This window comes from Hyperolius riggenbachi, chromosome 4, assembly GCF_040937935.1.
Source record: "Hyperolius riggenbachi isolate aHypRig1 chromosome 4, aHypRig1.pri, whole genome shotgun sequence".
In the NCBI taxonomy this organism is placed as follows: domain Eukaryota; kingdom Metazoa; phylum Chordata; class Amphibia; order Anura; family Hyperoliidae; genus Hyperolius; species Hyperolius riggenbachi.
The window spans coordinates 272,587,897-272,607,538 of record NC_090649.1 but is presented as its reverse complement, the minus strand read 5'-3'; the positions used below and the strand labels follow the sequence as shown (position 1 = coordinate 272,607,538).

The following is a 19,642-nucleotide window of genomic DNA, read 5'->3' as shown; positions in this document are numbered from 1 at the left end:
AAGGGTCGCATGATCAATTGCACAAACGAATGAAACACGAGTGATACACTATTTTGCACTGGGTGTTTGTGTGAATACGTTTAATCCAACAGTAATGCACTATGGCCTGGTGCACACCAAAACCCGCTAGCAGATCCGCAAAATGCTAGCAGATTTTGAAACGCTTTTTCTTATTTTTTTTATGGCGTTTTGCGGATTGCTGCAGCGGATTTCAGTATAGTACATTTCATATATTGTTACAGTAAAGCTGTTACTGAACAGCTTCTGTAACAAAAACGCCGGCAAAACCGCTCTGAACAGGCATTTTTCAGAGCGGTTTGCGTTTTTCCTATACTTAACATTGAGGCAGAAACGCATCTGAAATCCAAAAAATGCCTCACCCCGGCATTTTTCGTTTCTGCAAAACGCCTCCCGCTCTGGTGTGCACCACCCCATTGAGATACATTGACCAAGCGGATCCGCAGCCGCAAGCGGCTGCAGAAACGCTGAAAAAGCCGCTCGGTGTGCACCAGCCCTATGTTGAGGTTTTAATCCTGCAGGGTGTATTGTAAAAGAAGAGGAGCGCTGTCACAGCATACATAGTTTCAGGAACCTAGCGGACATCCAAGAGGAGATGGCAGATAGGCAGGAGGAGACCTTGTCCATGGTAATGGCGGATATGTCGGGGGTGTGGAGGTAAATTTGGGTGTCATCTGCATACAGAGGATAGTTAAAACCCATGAAGGCGATAACCTTCCCAATGGAGGATGTGTATAGGGAGAACAGTAGGGGGCCAAGGACCGAGCCTTGGGGGACTCCCACTGAGAGGTGGTCGGGGGTGGACAAGGACTCATTGAAGGAGGTCGTGAAGGAGCGGTTGGAGAGGTAGGATGAAAGCCAGGTCAGGGCGAGATATTGAATGCCCATGGATTGGAGGGACTGGAGGAGTAGGGGATGATCTACTGTATCAAAAGCTGCTGAAAGGTCAAGGAGGAGGAGAATTGAGTATTTACCTTCAGCGTTAGCGAAGGCAAGGTAATTGACCACTTTGGTGAGAGCCATTTCAGTTGAGTGGGCAGGCTGAAGTCCAGATTGCAGTGGGTCTAGTAGTGAGTTGGCATTGAGGTACTGGGTCAGGCGTTTGTGAACCAGACGCTCAAGGAGTTTTGAGGCAAAGGGGAGGAGGGAGATCGGGCGGTAGTTGGAAGGTAGCGAGGGGTCGAGGGAGGGTTTCTTGAGCAGGGGCAGTACTGTAGTCTGCTTGAAGTCTGAGGGGAAGGTGCCTGTGAATAGGGAGAGGTTAAACAGGGTAGTGAGGACTGGGGCCAGATTCGTGAAGTGAGGCTGAAGTAGATCAGAAGGGATAGGGTCAAGGGGGGGGGGGGAGGTAGTGGTATGGGAAGTCTGCAGTAGGTGGCCGACTTCCTCAGTGGTAGTAGGAGTGAAGGAGGTGAGGGGAGGATAGGGTGGAGGAGGAGTTGGTTGTGAGCGGGTGGGAGGTGAAGATTGGATATTTCCTGTCGGATGGAGACCATTTTGTTGGTGAAGTGGGTGGCTAAATCTGTGGCAGAGAGGGAGGAAACAGAAGGTGGGGGGGTGGGTTTAAGCAGGGAGTTGAAGGTGCCAAAAAGACACCGGGGATTGGAAGCTTGTGCTCCGATTAGCTTGGTAAAGTATTCCTGCTTCGCATGAGCAAGGGCAGTGTGGAACTGCAGCAGGTTAGTCTTGTACTGTAAGAAATCCTGGTTTAGTCGAGTTTTCCTCCATTTTAGTTCAGTGGCACGTGTTTCCCTCTGGAGGTTGCGAGTACGGGTAGTGCGCCAGGGCTGGGGGTTAGGGGGTCGGTTGCGGCGGAATATTGGTGGAGAAGCTTTGTCTAGAGCTGATAAGAGAGTTTGGCGATACTGAGCTGCAGCAAGATTAGGACTGGTTAGGGTGGGGAGAGTGGCGGAGAGGCCATGGAGGGAGTCAGCAAGGATGCCAGGGTTGAGCTTGCGTAGGTCTCGCTGCCATCGACCAGGTGGGTGGGTAGTTTGGAGGAGCCTTCCGTGAGAAGGTTGAAGATAAGAAGGTAATGGTCTGAGGGTGGAAATGGTGCGATGTCGAGGTCTGCAATGGTGGTGGATTTAGTGAATATAAGGTCGAGAGTGTGACGTGCCGTGTGAGTGGGGGCGTTGGTGTGTTGTACTAGGCCATGTGAGTTGGCTATGGTGAGTAGCCGGGTCACAACAGAGTTCTTGGGTTCATTGGTGGGAATATTGAAATCCCCGAGGATGATGGTGGGGAGGTCAGAGGAGAGGATGTGTGGGAGCCAGGAGGCAAGGTTGTCGAGAAATTGTCGCATGGAGCCCGGAGGGCGGTATAAGACTGCAACAATGGCTGGGAGGGGATTGTAGAGGTGGATAGTGTGGGCCTCAAATGATGTGAATTGTAGGGAGGAAGGTGGACTGAGGACACGGAATGTGCAGGATGGGGAGAAGAGCAGACCCACCCCTCACCCTGGACTGTTGACTGGTCTGGGGGTGTGACTGAGGTGAAGCTCCCCGTAGGAGAGGGCAGCCTCTGCGGCAGAATCAGAGGGGGTGAGCCATGTCTCAGTGAATGTGATGTAAAACCTTGGCCATTACATAATACAATATTCCCCTGCCTTAACCAAATCCTTTTCGCCAAGCAAAATTGTCACAAGGCCCCCAAGCCAACAACCGCTCCCCCAGCCAGCCTGGAGGCCAACACATCTGTACAGCATAAGGCCCCTAAGTCCTTGTATGTGTTTACGAGGCTCAAGACTGTAAATCGACAATTACCGACTTTCTTTGGGGAAGATTAAATTGGCTTGGTGGACTCCTGCACATTAGGATTGTCCAGCAATCCACCCATCACAGTGATAGGTCAAGAGGGCTTTATGGAGGCAGGATGGTGTGGCATGTGTTACTAGAGGCAAGATGTACAGTGGTTAGCAAAAGTATTCGGGCCCCTTCAAGTTTTCCACATTTTGTCATATTACTGCCACAAACCTGAATCAATTTTATTCGAATTCCACATGAAAGACCAATACAAAGTGGTGTACACATGAGAAGTGGAACGAAAATCATACAGGATTCCAAACATGTTTTACAAAAAAAAAAAAAAAACTGAGTGCACCTGTGTGTAATCTAAAAGGTGGTTCTACAAAGTATTGACTCCATAATTATTCAGCCCAGAGTCAATACTTTGTAGTAACACCTTTTTGCTGCAATTACAACTGCCTGTCTTTTAGGGTAGGTCTCTACCATCTTTGCACATCTAGAGACTGAAATCCTTGCCCATTCTTTGCAAAACAGCTCCAGCTCAATCAGATTAGATGGACAGCGTTTGTGAACAGAAGTTTTCAGATCTTGCCACAGATTCTCGATTGGATTTAGATCTGGACTTTGACTGGGCCATTCTAACACATGAATATATTTTGTATTAAACCATTCCATTGTTGCCCTGGCTTTATGTTCAGGGTCGTTGCCCTGCTGGAAGGTGAACCTCTGCCCCAATCTCGTCTTTTGCAGACTCCAAGAGGTTTTCTTCCAAGATTGCCCTGTATTTGGCTCCATTCATCTTCCCATCAACTCTGACCAGCTTCCATGGCCCTGTTGAAGAGAAGCACCCCCAGAGCATGATGCTGCCACCACCATATTTGACAGTGGGTATGGTGTGTTCAGAGTGATGTGCAGTCCGCCACACATAGCATTTTGCATTTTGGCCAAAAAGTTCCATTTTGGTCTCATCTGACCAGAGCACCTTCTTCCACATGTTTGCTGTGTCCCCCACATGGCTTGTGGCAAACTGCAAACGGGACTTCTTATGCTTTCTGTTAACAATGGTGTTGTTCTTGCCACTCTTCCATAAAGGCCAACTTTGTGCAGTGCACGACTAATAGTTGTCCTATGAACAGATTCCCCCACCTGAGCTGTAGATCTCTGCAGCTCATCCAGAGTCACCATGAGCCTCTTGACTGCCTTTCTGATCAGCGCTCTCCTTGTTCGGCCTGTGAGTTTAGTTGGACGGCCTTGTCTTGGTAGGTTTACAGTTGTGCCATACTCCTTCCATTTCTGAATGATCGCTTGAACAGTGCTCCGTGAGATGTTCAAGGCTTTGGAAATCTTTTTATAGCCCAAGCCTGCTTTAAAGTTCTCAACTTTATCCCTGACCTGTCTGGTGTGTTCTTTGGACTTCATGGTGTTGTTGCTCCCAATATTCTCTTAGGACAACATCTGAGGCTGTCACAGAGCAGCTGTATTTGTACTGACAGATTACACACAGGTGACCGCTATTTAGTCATTAGCACTCATCTGGCAATGTCTATGGGAAACTGACTGCACTCAGACCAAAGGGGGCTGAATAATTACGCACACCCCACTTTGCAGTTTTTTATTTGTAAAAAATATTTGTAATCATGTATGATTTTCGTTCCACTTCTCACGTGTACACCACTTTGTATTGGCCTTTCACGTGAAATTCCAATAAAATTGATTGTTTGTGGCAGTAATATGACAAAATGTGGAAAACTTCAAGGGGGCTGAATACTTTTGCAAACCACTGTAGCAGCAGAAAACTCAAACACCTCAGCACAATCTGATAATTTGGTCCTTGGCAACTGCAATCTTATCAATCAGCTTCTGAGTGAAGTGCAAGCTTGAGTTATTAAAACTCCCAGTACCTTGTAAACTTAATATTTTTTAAATTGATTAGTTTTAGGCTATGTTTAATACCAAAAATGAAATTTAAATTTTACGCCACTTTAAATCATCCACTGTTTCTCTATGTGGTTTATAACCACATTTTACATCTCCAAAACTGAAAATGTTTATTTTTGGGTGTCCGTTTCCATTCTTCTACCTATTGTTATGCTTCAGAGAAATACAGATGCAAACATAACAAGGGTAGCATACAGTGACTAAATGCTCCAAAACTCCATTCACACACAATTCTATTTTTAGTAACAATTCTATTACCTTCTGGTGGTCTATTAGATGTTGCTACAACAACAACTCCATTTAGAAATAAGTTCTCAAATAGTTGTTTCAGTATCATTGCATCTGCTATATCTGTAACCTGTAGAAGTGAAAAGAAAAAAACAAAGCAAATATAAGGTTCTTTTTGCATACACGCGCAAGTACAGAGCTGCCTTAATTTGACCAACACAATGCATCATCTTCTCCCCAAAAACAATTAACAGTGTTGTATGTACATCAGGGATAGAACTGTTTAAGAAATGTTACCAACAACACTGTACAATTAAACACTCAATTGCTTTTGAACCAGGACAATGACTTGTTCTTGTGGCATCCATTTTGCTTCTGAACAAACGGGTCTAACAAATAGCCTTGTTATACAGATGCCACTTTCTGACATCACCTGCGTTTTAGAAGGAACGGAGGTGAACTTAAAAAAAAAAAAAATCATCTGTTGAAAGGATTTATTTCACTTAATCAGAAAGACTCCAAAGAAAGGAAGTAAGGTGAGCAAAGGGAATGTGATCAACTGAAACAAACACTTGTAGTTGAGAGGAGTTCTTGTTGCTGGCCAAGGGTGAAGTTAGTGTATCTGGGAAGAAAATGGTTTACTGGTGGTCTGAACAAAGATTAGCTTAGAAACTTTACTTGTGGAGAAGTCAGGTCGAGAGGTTCTATTTTTGTGATTACTTTGCACATTTTCTATCTGTGTCTAATATTACTAAATAACTTTCCGGTCTTTGTACATTCATGAATGCAGTACAACCTTTATACATACACTCTGCTCAGTTCGTATTTATGCCGTGGCCAAGCCTCAATGCTACGGAACTGCAGTGACTGCCAAATTATTTTCTTGTCAGGTTATACAATATTGTCAACTGCCTAATTTCAACGAACCACAGCTATGGGCACGATTCACAAAGCTTTTTCACCGGTTTTCACCTTATATTATATTTTTGCTCTTTAGTAGCTAAAAATAGATAATTAAGGTAAGAAAAGTACTATTGAACTGAAGTTAATAAGGAACAGCTTACTTAGAGTAATTATTTTGCTTGTATATGTGGGGAAAGGTTATTTTTAATCAGTTAGGTGATAATTTATGAGTTTTGTGGAGAGCGCCCAATAGCTCCACTCCTTTCTATTCTAATCAAAACAAGTTATGCCTGGAGACTGGCTTTAATAATTTGAGGGAAACAAATGACGAGGATAACTATTATGGATGATCATCTGTGCTGAGTGAATCCTATCTTTTTTAAAAAGAATACAAGTGCTCACAGCACGAAGTAGGAACAAACATTAGGGTGATCCAGTTAATTAGAGCCATCTCAATGAACAACACAAAACATGAATGTTATTGTTCTCTAGGTTTAAATGCTGAAAGATGAGGAGACTCTGGGTTAGTCAGATACTTGTCCTCTGCTGTGAAGTGGAATCAAAATGATACAGACACTATCGACTAACTGAACACCACAATTCAGCAGATGGTCCATCTACATAACATGTAGCTTCACAGCAAGGTGAACCTTTATTCCTCCAGTTTGAAACAATTGCTCAGTCATTTTGTCCAGCAGGCCTTAACCTGTAGCTTCACAACCGCCTGGTGCACTTTACAAAGAAGGTGTACTTCAAATAAACCCTAAACACATGGCTTCCTTTATCACAAAAGATGCACACATCGTATTGTTAACAATGATAACTTGCATCTATGCCTCTTAGATATTCAAATATAACCAAGAGTGCTTTCATTTCTATGCACTTGATAAGCAAGGGTCTTTTTGTAAACTTGCTGCATAATTAGTCACATATTGGAAAGGACAATGGGCTGGGTGTGAAGTGCCTACATATAAAAACATACAAAGCCCTTTCACATTGCACACATAAAAAAACCCCACAGAGGTAGTCCCTGGGTCTGCAGTTGCACAATGCTCAACTGTAAAGCTTAAGTACAGAAATTAAAATGTAGATATATATGGCACAACAGTCTAAAGCAGACATGTTAACCTATGTAATGGGTTGGTGCGGTTTTTGCATCAGAGAGGTCACTGAGTTGTTGTGCAGTGTAATGCTGGCATCAGGAGACTCCCGCTGTAGAGTCAGTACAAAAATCATCAGACTCCAACTCCTCAATTTATAAAACCACCGACTCGGACTCCAGGTACTCAAAATTGCTCCGACTCCTACTCCACAGACCTTGCATGACTATGGAGTGGGTACAGAAATCATCTGACTCAAAACGGACTCCAGGTACCCAAAAATTGCTCCTGGACTCCAACTACACAGCCCTGCACCCCCCTCCCAACCCATTGGGAGATCCGGTATTCTGCATCATCTTGTCCGAGCACAACCCAACACCACTGTTCTCTTTCTTTGCTCCACCCCTCTGTCATGCACTGCACATTGCCCCTCCACCCCCTTCCAGTGCGATAGATATGGATGATCAATGAGATACAAATATTTCCAAGTTTATGCAACTATATGCAGCTTCAAAATGGACCAATCAATTCAAAACCTGGGTTTAAATTGATTAGTCAATTTTCAAACTGCATAGATTTGCATTAAAAAAATTGCATACATTTGCATAAAGTGATAAATTTGCATCTTATTGATAATCCCTAGTGATTCAAAACATTGCTAGACTACAGCCTAGCAATGTGTCAGTCCAGCCCGGCCACAAACATTTGTTGAAGGGATTGTGTACTGATACCAGACAGGCAATAGTAATCTTAAGTGTGTACAAGGCTTTAACCATTTCAGCCCCCGGGTATTTTTCACCTTATGCATCCAAGCAATTTTCACCTCCCATTCATTCGCTAATAACTATCACTAATTATCACAATGAATTGATCAAGGTCTTGTTTTTTCTGCCACTAATTAGGCTTTCTTTGGGTGGTACATTTTCCTAAGAATTATTTTCTAAATGCATTTTAACAGGAATATTAAAAAAAAGGAAAACAATTCATTTCTCAGTTTTTGGCCATTATAGCTTTAAAGTGAATGGGAACCGCATTTAAAAAAATGTGACAGATACTTACCCAAGGAAAGGGAAGGCTCCGAGTCCTATAGAGCCCTCCCGCTCCTCTCCTGGTCCCCTCGTTGCAGTGCTGGCTCGCCCGGTAGCAGTATTTGACTAAATTAGTCAAATACTGCTTTACCCGGCCGTAGGAGGCTTCAGAAGTCTTCAGGGAGCTCGAGTGCTCCTGAAGAAGGGCAAGCACGCTCTCTTGCACATTCACGCCTGTGCAGTATGGAGCCGCACGTCTTCGGGAGGACACGGCTCCCAAAGACTTCCAAATACCCTTTCGGTGGGAGATTGAAACGGGGTGGGGGGGGGGGGGAGGGGCGGGGAGCCAGCACAGGATAGAGAGCACCGAGAGAGGAGACAGAAGGATCTATACGACCCAGAGCCTTCCTTCTCCTTAGGTAAGCATTTGCTTCATTTTTTTTTTAAATGCTTTAAAATATTACCATAAATAAAACCTACCTGTATGCATTTTATTTGCCCATTTGTCCTGGTTATTACACCATTTAAATTATGTCCCTATCACAGTGTATGGCACCAATATTTTATTTGGAAATAAAAGGTGCATTTTTTCAGTTTTGCGTCCATCACTATTTACAAGCTTAAAATTAAAAAAAAAAAAAACGTTCGCAATATACCCTCTTCACATGCATATTAAAAAAAAGTTCAGACCCTTAGGTAACCATTTATGTTACCATTTATTATTTGGCCACAGTGATTATTTTTTTTTAGCCCTGGAAACGAAGTGCTCGCTTCCAGGAAGCAGGAAACTTTTTGTCATGAAGACCGCGGCCTCTGATAAGAAGCAGTCGGTTTTTCTGCCGGGGACTTAGATCAATGAAAGGGAACTATGTTCCCATTCATTGATCTCCGGGGCGGCACTGGAAGCATGCAGAAGCACAGCAGCAGCCGCCTGGACGGGACAATTACGTCCAGGCGGTTTAAATGGTTAAAGAGCAGAGGTTAGCATAAAGTGGAAATTCAGGTTTAAAGCACACCTGAAGCGAGAAGATTATGGTTGCTGACATTTATTTCCTTTGAAAATTGCCTGGCAGTCATGCTGATCCTCTGCCTCTAAAACTTTAGCCATAGACCCTGAACAAGCATGCAGATCAGAGGTTTCTGATTAAAGTCTGACTGGACTAGCCGCATACTTGTTTTATAGTAAAACTGTAGTGAGAGGCATGGGGAGGCTTCCATATTTATTTCCTTTTAAGCAATACCTGTGGTCTGGCTGTCCTGCTGATCCTCTGCTTCTAATACTTTTAGCCATAGACCCTGAGAAAGCATGCAGCAGATCAGGCGTTTGACATTGTCATATCTGACTAGGTTAGCTGCATCCTTGTTTCTGGTGTTATTCAGTTACTTCTGAAGCCAAATAGATCAGCAGTGCTGCCAGGCAACTGGTGTTGTGTAAAAGGAAATAAATATGGCAGCCTCCACATACCTTACTATAGTTGTCCTTTAAAGGATACGTCCAGGAAAAATAAAATCAAAAATCCACTTACCTGGGGCTTCCTCCATCACCTGGCAGCTGTCCTGTGCCCTCGCTACAGCTCCGGTGGCTCCCGGTCTTCTCCGCTGTAGAAGCCGACCTCGCCAGGTCGGCTTCTTCTGCGCTTCACCGTGGACGTCATCAGGACTGTACTGCGCAGGCACAGTACTTCTGCGCCTGCGCAGTGCAGCACCGATGATGTCAAAGGTGTAGTGGTGGAGTGCAGAAGAAAGATCCAGTAGCCAACCAAGCGAGGTTCGGCTTCTGCAGCGGAGAAGACCGGGAGCCACCAGAGCTGCGGCGAGGGCACAGGACGGCTGCCAGGGGCTGGAGGAAGCCCCAGGTAAGTGGATTTTTGTTTTTATTTTTCTTTGGTCTGCCAGGCAACTGGTCTTGCAAGAAAATATGTGAGCCTTCATATCCCTCTTACTTCAGGTGTACAATGAGACACAAACATTAGATTGAGTTCTCCTGAATTTACTGATCATTTGGATGGCGAACAGCAAAATCTAGCATTTGTACATTGCTTAAAAGTGAGCCCCATGTATCACAAGCCTTATGTTTACACACAATTTCCCTACTGGCTGTGACAGGAGACCAAGATATTTGCATAATACATCCGACTGAAAGTAGTCAGGATTTTTTTCTTTTTTAGAAGCAACGTCACTGGTGACAGTCACCCTGGATGCAAACCCATTACTAACTAGTCCCAGCATTAAATAGAAAGGCACCTGGCCCCAGGCACAGAAAAGATTAAAGCTGAGCTTTAGGTACAAATAGGTAAATTGCAGAAGTTAGCAGCGTTTGTACTGGGATAAGGCATAGGTTGGACCCTTGAGGGAACACTGACAGGCAGGTTTTGTTGCCCCTTCCATCTCTGTGCAGTTTCTCAGATCTCATCCATGGAAAGTGGCTGCCGCATGTCTAAATCAACTATTACCTGATCTGAAGAGGAGGAGGGAGGGAGGAAGGGAGAGAGAGAGAGACACACAAGGGACATATTAGCCCTAGAGGATTCTATACAAATCAAACACTTTGACTAAGAATGCTTCCATCCGACTCTTAGTCCTGGTGCACACCAAAACCCGCTAGCAGATCCGCAAAATGCTAGCAGATTTTGAAACGCTTTGTTATTTTTCTGTAGCGTTTCAGCTAGCATTTTGCGGTTTTGTGAACCGTTTTTGGTGTAGTAGATTTCAGATATTGTTACAGTAAAGCTGTTACTGAACAGCTTCTGTAACAATAACGCCTGCAAAACCGCTCTGAACTGCCGTTTTTCAGAGCGGTTTGCGTTTTTTCCTATACTTAACATTGAGGCAGAAACGCATCCACAATCCAAAAAATTCCTCACCCCGGTAGTATGCGTTTCAGCAAAACGCCTCCCGCTCTGGTGTGAACCACCCCATTGAGATACATTGACCAAGCGTATCCGCAACCGCAAGCGGCTGCAGAAACGCTGAAAAAGCCGCTCGGTGTGCACCAGTACTTATTCAGAAATAAATTTAAATCACAGGCAGTCCCCTAGCTATAAACAATTCTAGTTACAATTTTACATAGAAAAACAAAAACCAGTCTCCATTTTTGTTACAGGTTATAGTATTGTATAAAAGGTTGTAAGTAGTTTGAAACAAACACTTTGAAAGCAACCCAAAACCTTGTTTACAAATTTAGGTCCAGATCGAGAGTTGTTCAAAGTAAATTTATCCACATTACCCAATAGAACACGACTCAACTTTCAACTTAAATATCTATATCTATCTATCCATCCATCTATGGTCAGTGGAAACAAACATTGAATAGTTTGGTCACAATGAGGTTTTCTTTATTTGGTGTAAAAAAAAAAAAAAAAAAAAAAAAAAAAAAAAAAAAAAGGAGAAGCCTTCAACCCAAAGAACACCATCCCCACTGTCAAACATGATGGTGGGAACCTAATGCTTTGGGGGTGTTTTTCAGCCAATGGACCAGGGAACCTAATCACAGTAAATGGCACCATGAAAAAAAAAAAAAAATACATGAGGATTCTCAATGACAACAGTCTATAGCGAAACTTGGCCTTGGGCACCAGTGGACATTTCAGCGTGACAATGACCCAAAACACACAGCAAAAGTGGTGAAGAAATGTTTTGACAAAAACATTAACATTTTAGAGTGGCCCAGCCAGAGTCCTGACTTGAATCCAAATGAGAATCTGTGGAGGGAGCCTAAAGATCAGGGTGACAGCAAGAAGACCCTCCAACCTGAAAGATTTGGAGCTCATTGCTAAAGATGAATGGGCAAAAATACATGTGAGGACATGGAAAAAGTTGGCCTGCAATTATAAGTAGTGTTTGATTACTGTAATAGCCAATAAAGGCTTATCTATTGATTGAGAAGGGTATGAATAATTTTGGACTGACACGTTTTGCTCAAATGTAAATAAAAGCTGAGAAAGGTTTTTCCCACGATAATGCCTCTACATGCCTTATACATCGTCTTATCTTTTCGGAGACACCTATGTCATTTCCCGTCAAAAAATTATTTGCTGGTTGAATAAAAGTAACTTTAAGTCAAAATTTGACAGGGGGGTATATCTCGTACTTTTCGCCGTATAAGACGCACTTTTTCTCCCCAAAAAATGGGGAGAAAAAGTCCCTGCGTCTTATACGTCAATGGCAGGGAATCCCCGACTTACGAACGCCCGCCGATACGATCCGCAACCCGCCGTCGGGGATTCCCTGCCTGTGCGTCCTGCTGTGGCCGTCTCCTCCTTCCCGCCTGCTTGCCCCCCTCCTCGTGTCCCCCGTGTGTGTGCCCGGGCCCCCTTGTAATTGAGAAGCGGCAGCTCTTACCTCCTCCATCTTGCCCGCGGCGATTGAAGACATCCGGCTTCTGTGGGCGGCTTCCTCTAGTGCCGGCTTGTAATGACGCGTCATTACAAGCCAGCACTAGAGGAAGCCGCCCACAGAAGCCGGATGTTTTCAATCGCCGCGGGCAAGATGGAGGAGGTAAGCAGCTGCTGCTTCTCAATTAGAGGGGGGCCTGGCGAGCACCCACACAGGGGGACACGAGGAGGGGGGCAAGCAGGCGGGACCCGGCGAGCAAACACAGGGGGGACCCGGCGAGCAAACAGGGGGGACACATGGGGGCAGACAGCAATGTGCAGACAGCAGCACACACTGGGGGCAGACAGCAGCACACACTGGGGGCAGACAGCAGCCACACTGGGGGCAGACAGCAGGCACACTGGGGGCAGACAGCAGGACACAGGAGGACACCGGAGGACACCATTTGGGGGAGGTCATGTACAAGACGCTCCTGAAATATGGACGCACCAGGTTTAGTTTATTTTTTTTTTCCCTAGATTTTGCCCTCTAAACCTGGGTGCGTCTTATATTCCGGAGCGTCTTATACGGCGCGAAATACGGTATATACCACCCTTGTTAATCGTCAGGATTTTCCTGTATAAATAGTTGGTTGTTACAATATAAAAAATGTCAGTTAACCATTTCAGCCGCCCGGACGTGATCCTCACGCTCCGCGCCCCCGTGCTGTCCCCCGGTAGCCCTGGGATCAGTGAACGGGAACATGGTTCCCGATCACCGATCCGTGTCCCCAGCAGAAAAACCGATACTCGAGGCTTCAGTCTTTTTTTTTCCTCCAGAAAAAAATGTCCCCGTCATCCTTGTGCTTCCGGTTAGTGAAAAGCACGAGGGAAAAAAAAAAAAAAAAAACCTCAAGGTGGCCATCTTGTGGCCAAATAGTAAAACTACATCTACAAACATTTTACACATATTATAACACTAAACATTAACTGTTTATTTCCCAACACCAAAAAATTACCCAAATAAAATAAAAAAATTACAATAAAAAAAACAAAAACAAAACAAAAATGGTTACCTAAGGGTCTGAATTTTTAAATACGCATGTGAAGGGGGTATACTACGAACAATTTTTAAATTATAAGCTTGTAAATAGTGATGGACGCAAAACTGAAAAAATGCACCTTTATTTCCAAATAAAATATTGGCGCCATACATTGTGATAGGGACAAAATTTAAATGGTGTAATAACCGAGACAAACGGCAAAATACATAGGTTTTAATTATGGTAGCATGTATTATGTTAAAGCTATAATGGCCAAAAACTGAGAAAAAATGTTTTACATTTTTTCTTAATATTCCTGTTAAAATGCATTTATAAAAAAAAAAAATTATTCTTAGCAAAATGTACCACCCAAAGAAAGCCTAATTAGTGGCGGAAAAAAACAAGATATAGATCAATAAATTGTGATAAGTAGTGATAATTATTAGCAAATGAATGGGAGGTGAAAATTGCTCTGATGCAGGAGGTGAAAAATCCCCATGGGCTGAAATGTTTAAATATATCATATAGGAGACAGTGATATTTGAGAAGTGAAATTAAGTTTACTGGATGTACAGAAAGTGCACAATAATGGTTTAAATAAAATTAGGCAGGTGCATAAATTTGGGCATGGTTGTCATTTTATTGATTCCAAAACCTTTAGAACTAATTGTTGGAACTCAAATTGGCTTGGTAAGCTCAGTAACCCCCCTGACCTACATACACAGGTGAATCCAATTATGAAAAAGAGTAGTTACGGGGGTCAATTGTAAGTTTCCCTCTTAATTGTATCTGAAGAGTAGCAACATGGGAGTCTCAAAACAACTCTTAAATGACCTGAAGACAAAGATTGTTCACCATCATGGTTTAGGGGAAGGATACAGAAAGCTGTCTCAGAGATTTCAGCTGTCTGTTTCCACAGTTAGGAACATATTGAGGAAATGGAAGACCACAGGCTCAGTTCAAGTTAAGACTCGAAGTGGCAGACCCAAGAAAAATCTTAGATAGACAGAAGTTACAAATGGTGAGAACAGTCAGAGTCAACCCACAGACCAGCACCAAAGACCTACAACATCATCTTACTGCAGATGGAGTCAGTCCTGGTGCACACCAAAACCCGCTAGCAGATCCGCAAAATGCTAGCAGATTTTGAAACGCTTTTTCTTATTTTTCTGTAGCGTTTCACCTAGCATTTTGCGGTTTTGGGAAGAGTTTTTGGTGTAGTAGATTTCATATATTGTTACAGTAAAGCTGTTACTGAACAGCTTCTGTAACAAAAACGCCTGCAAAACCGCTCTGAACTGCCGTTTTTCAGAGCGGTTTGCTTTTTTCTTATACTTTACATTGGAGGCAGAAACTCCTCCGCAATCCAAAAATGCCTCACCCCGGGAGTATGCGTTTCAGCAAAACGCCTCCCGTTCTGGTGTGACCTACCCCATTGAAATACATTAACCAAGCGTGTCCGCAGCCGCAAGTGGCTGCAAAAAACGCCTGAAAACCCCCTCAGTGTGCCCCAGCCTTCACTGTGCATTGTTCAACCATTCGGCGCAATTTACACAAGGAGATGATGTATGCGATAGTAATGCAGAGGAAGCCTTTTCTCTGCCCAGCCACTTAAAAGTATGCTAAAGCACATTTGGACAAGCCAGCTTCATTTTGAATAAGGTGCTGTGGACTGATGAAACTAAAATGTAGTTATTTGGGAACAACAAGGGGTGTTATGCATGGAGGAAAAACACAGCATTCCAAGAAAAACACCTGCTACCTACAGTAAAATATGGTGGTGGTTCCATCATGCTGTGGGGCTGTGTGGCCAGTGCAGGGACTGGGAATCTTGTCAAAGTTGAGGGAAGCATGGATTCCACTCAGTATCCGTAGATTCTGGAGACCAATGTCCAGGAATCAGTGACAAAGCTGAAGCTGCGCCGGGGTTGGATCTTTCAACAAGACGTCTCTAAACACTGCTCAAAATCCACTAAGGAATTAATGCAGATGAACAAGTACAACGTTCTGGAATGGCTAGCTCAGTCCCCAGACCTGAATATACACTCACCTAAAGGATTATTAGGAACATCATACTAATACGGTATTTGACCCCCTTTCGCCTTCAGAACTGCCTTAATTCTAAGTGGCATTGATTCAACAAGGTGCTGAAAGCATTCTTTAGAAATGTTGGCCCATATTGATAGGATAGCATCTTGCAGTTGGAGATTTGTGGGATGCACATCCAGGGCACGAAGCTCCCGTTCCATTACATCCCAAAGATGCTCTATTGGGTTGAGATCTGGTGACTGTGGGGGCCATTTCAGTGCAGTGAACTCATGTCATGTTCAAGATACCAATTTGAAATGATTCGAACTTTGTGACATGGTGCATTATCCTGCTGGAAGTAGCCATCAGAGGATGGGTACATGGTGGTCATTAAGGGATGGACATGGTCAGAAACAAAGCTGAGGTAGCCCGTGGAATTTAAAAAATTCCCAAATGGCACTAAGGAGCCTAAAGGGTGCCATGAAAACATCCGCCACACCATTACACCACCAGCCTGCACAGTGGTAAAGCATGATGGATCCATATTCTCATTCTGTCAGTCTCCTCTGACCTCTAGCATCAACAAGGCATTTTTGCCCACAGGACTGCAGCATACAGGATGTTTTTCCCTTTTCACACCATTCTTTGTAAACCCTAGAAATGGTTGTGTGTGAAAATCCCAGTAACTGAGCAGATTGTGAAATACTCAGACCAACCCGTCTGGCACCAACAACCATGCCACGCTCAAAATTGTTTATATCACCTTTCTTTCCCATTCTGACATTCAGTTTGGAGTTCAGGAGATGGTCTTGACCAGGACCACACCCCTAAATGCATTGAAGCAACTGCCGTGTGATTAATTAGATAATTGCACTAATGAGAAATTGAACAGGTGTTCCTAATAATCCTTTGAGTGCAATTGAAACTGTGGTGTGAGTTAAAGAGAACTGTCCATGCTCGGAAGCCATCAAACCTGAATGAACTAGAGAGGTTTTTGTAAAGCGGAATCCAAAATACCTTCAACCAGAATCCAGACTCTCATTGGAACCTACAGGAAGCATTTAGAGGATGTAATCTCTGCAAAAGGAGGATCTAGTAAATATTGATTTTATTTCTTTTTTTATGCACCTGCCAAATTTTGTCTAAACAATAATTGCACACTTTCTGGAAATTCATTAAACTTCATTTCACTTTTCAAATACCACTGTGTCTTCTATATGATATTTAACTGACATTTTTTATCGTAACAACCAACGATTTATACAGGAAAATCAGGACGATTAACAAGGCAGCCCAAACTTTTGCTTCCCACTATATCTCCACTCCCACCTCCATAAAAGAAAACTGCCAGAAAGATGCTTTTTGGGTGATGAAATTCCAGATATAGACTACATAAGACTTTTTTCTGACACCATGAGGCTGGTTTCACAGTGGGACGTTAAAGTCACACGTTACAGCAGCCAGTAACGCAGCCTAACTCACAGCACTGTAAGATCAATGTGCTGTTCACAGTGCACACGTTGCATCAGGTTATAACGCTGCACGTTAAATGAAAGTGCAGCATGCTGTACGTTATACCCCTATAGAGCTGCATTAGATTGTTTGCACATGCTCAGTGACTAGCCACATGGCTAATTAATATTCACTGCACTGTGGTGACTCGTGGTGAGACTCCGTGTTGTTCGGATCATGAACGAATCGTTCATTTGACCCGGATCTTTTTTGTGAGTCGAATCATCCGGATCACCACAATGAAAGATTCGGTTCACAGTGGATGTCTGTCTGAAAGAAACAGGAACATACAGAATGTACAGTGCAAGGAAAGTCCTGTCCTGCTAGTCATTTCACCCCCAGTCTGCTTCCCTAGTAAAATGATTCAAATGATTCGGTTCAAAGATCCAGATCTTTTCAATGATCCGATTAGAATGATACGAATCCTTAAAAAAGATCCAGACTTCCCATCACTATCCTGGAGCGGCTGCTTTGAGAGCTGCATAACGCGGATCAATCTGACGTCCAACTTAAACACCACCATGCGTTGCGTTAGGGGCACAGTATGCAACCTTAACGTCCCCTAAAACGCAACGCCTTGGTGTGAAAGTAGCCTGAAGGAAGGTCTCAAGAAAAGGGCAACAGAAAATATGGAAAGTGTCTACGGCTTTCTATTTCACCTATATTTGTAATAGGTTTACTCCATACAAATTGCATTATACACTCCTATGCACATTAGCACTTTCTGTATACATTCAGCAACTTCTCTTTATTACCAATTGTATTTTCTTGTATTACTTTTTGTATGAATAAAGATATTGGTAATTGATTAATTTATATTGGTGTGATCTTTCAGTTTTCTTTGTACCTGAATTTTAGCCCATTCCTCCGCACAAAACATCTAATTCTTGGTGGACCATTCCAAAACCTTCACTGTATTTTTCTTTACCTATTCTTTGGGAAAGCAACTTGTGTATTTAGGATCATTGTCTTACTGCATGACTTGCAGTCTCTTGTGATTCAGTTCACAGAGAGATGTTGATATTTTTTCTAGAATTTACTGGCATGGTTCAGAATGTCACATCAATGATGGCAAATTGTCCAGGCCGAAATGCACCAAAAGAGGCCCAAACCAGAACACTTCCACATCATTTTACAGATGGGATATGGTCCATATGATTGCATTCGGCGTTCTATGTTTCTCCAAGTGTAATATTTCTCATTTAAGCCAAAAATGATGGCTTCACTAGTCTGCAAAACATTTTAGTAGCCCCCTGGCATGTAGTCCTTTAGCACACAAAATATTAGCAATATTTTTTTGGGGGGGGGGGGGGCTGAGCAGTTGCTTTCTCATTGCTTCCCTAAGGCTAGGTACACACTTAGCAGAAACGCTAGCTTTGTAGAAAACGCTGCTAGTGGAAGTCTATCGGCTGCAGGAAAGAAAAAAAAAAAAACACATTAAAAAAAACGCATATGCGTTTTCAAACATGCATTTTTAAAAACGGAAGTTTTGTTGCATAATATTCCTGTTGTCTTCCTAGTGATTAGCATAAACCGCAATTGAAAACCGCATACAAAACACATGCGTTTAGTATATGCGAAACTCAAACACATAAAAACGCACTCAAAACGCTTGAAAAACGGATCTGCTGAAAAAAAAACACTGACGCAGTAATAACGCACAAAACCCCCCCAAAAAACATGACAGAAAATGCAACCTTTCACGCTTTGCTATGGGTGCACCCAGCCTGACACACACACACACACACACACACACACACACACACACACACACACACTTCAGCGTCTTTATGAACACGTGAGGCAGGCCTTTATCTGCTTTGAAGATGCTGTGTGTTCCTTTGTAACTTCTGACTATTATGTACCTTGAAGTTTTGTAGTTGGGAGTTAACTTTAATGGTCCATCACTTCTGCGTAGGCTAACAATCTATCTATTGGTGGAGTCCAAACTCTTTAGGTCTTGTAGCTCTTCCAACTGAATTGACCTGAACAACTAATTTTATGAAGTCTTCAGACACCTCCTATGTTGGAGTCTGATACCCATCCACAGATGGGATGGTGTATCTGTGATTAGGCTTTTTATTTTCTTAAAGAGTCTCATGCATACATGGAATTAAGGCATCTGGATATTTGGGCACAGGTTAAAGCTGAAAAACAGAACACCCTGCTCCTGCATAAGCCTTGGAAGCATCAATTACTATTCCCCCCTCTAGGCTGCTGTAGACTCTGGGGTAACTTCCAATTCGGCTTCCAGCTATTGCCCTTGCACTTGTTATTGGATTTATGTAATGTAAAAAATAAATGAAGGAAAAAGAATCAATAAGAATAAACACAGTTAGCAAGCAGAAATGTACTTCAACAAAAAAGTATTAGTTGAATGTGCAACTTGCTTTTTTTTATGGTTTTTATATATTCTACTGATCTACTCGTTTTTTTCAATTGCATTTGACAGGTTATAGGTTGCATTAAAATTTTTAAAGGATTTGAGATTTTTTAATCAGAAACACAGCCTCTTTTTATATATTGGTATGTAACCCCACCCTCCCTGTGATGCTTAGCCTAGGTTGTATAGCTATGTGGAATTCCCCTTCCCAGAGCATTTCAGGAGACAAGGTACAATTTGTACTGGCTTTGGAACTCCATAAAAGAACATTCCGCAGATATGCACCTAACAGGACTAAAGATGTCGCCGCCTGTAATAAATTTAAGAATGTAAGTCAGGGGGAGGAAAGACTTTACAATGTACAAACACTGATTCAATTTATAGAGGATTACTGTATAAAA

The 19,642-nt window shown here is 43.0% G+C and overlaps 1 protein-coding gene across 2 annotated transcripts in view; it reads right to left on the bottom strand.

Moving 5' to 3' along the window:
• The window catches only part of AFG1L (AFG1 like ATPase), a 204,436-nt gene that overhangs the window by 91,521 nt on the left and 93,273 nt on the right, over positions 1-19,642 (bottom strand). For both annotated transcript variants that reach the window (XM_068231263.1, XM_068231262.1), the window contains exon 6: positions 4,962-5,061. In XM_068231263.1, the coding sequence (XP_068087364.1) occupies positions 4,962-5,061 (100 nt within the window). The remainder of the gene's footprint in view (positions 1-4,961; positions 5,062-19,642) is intronic.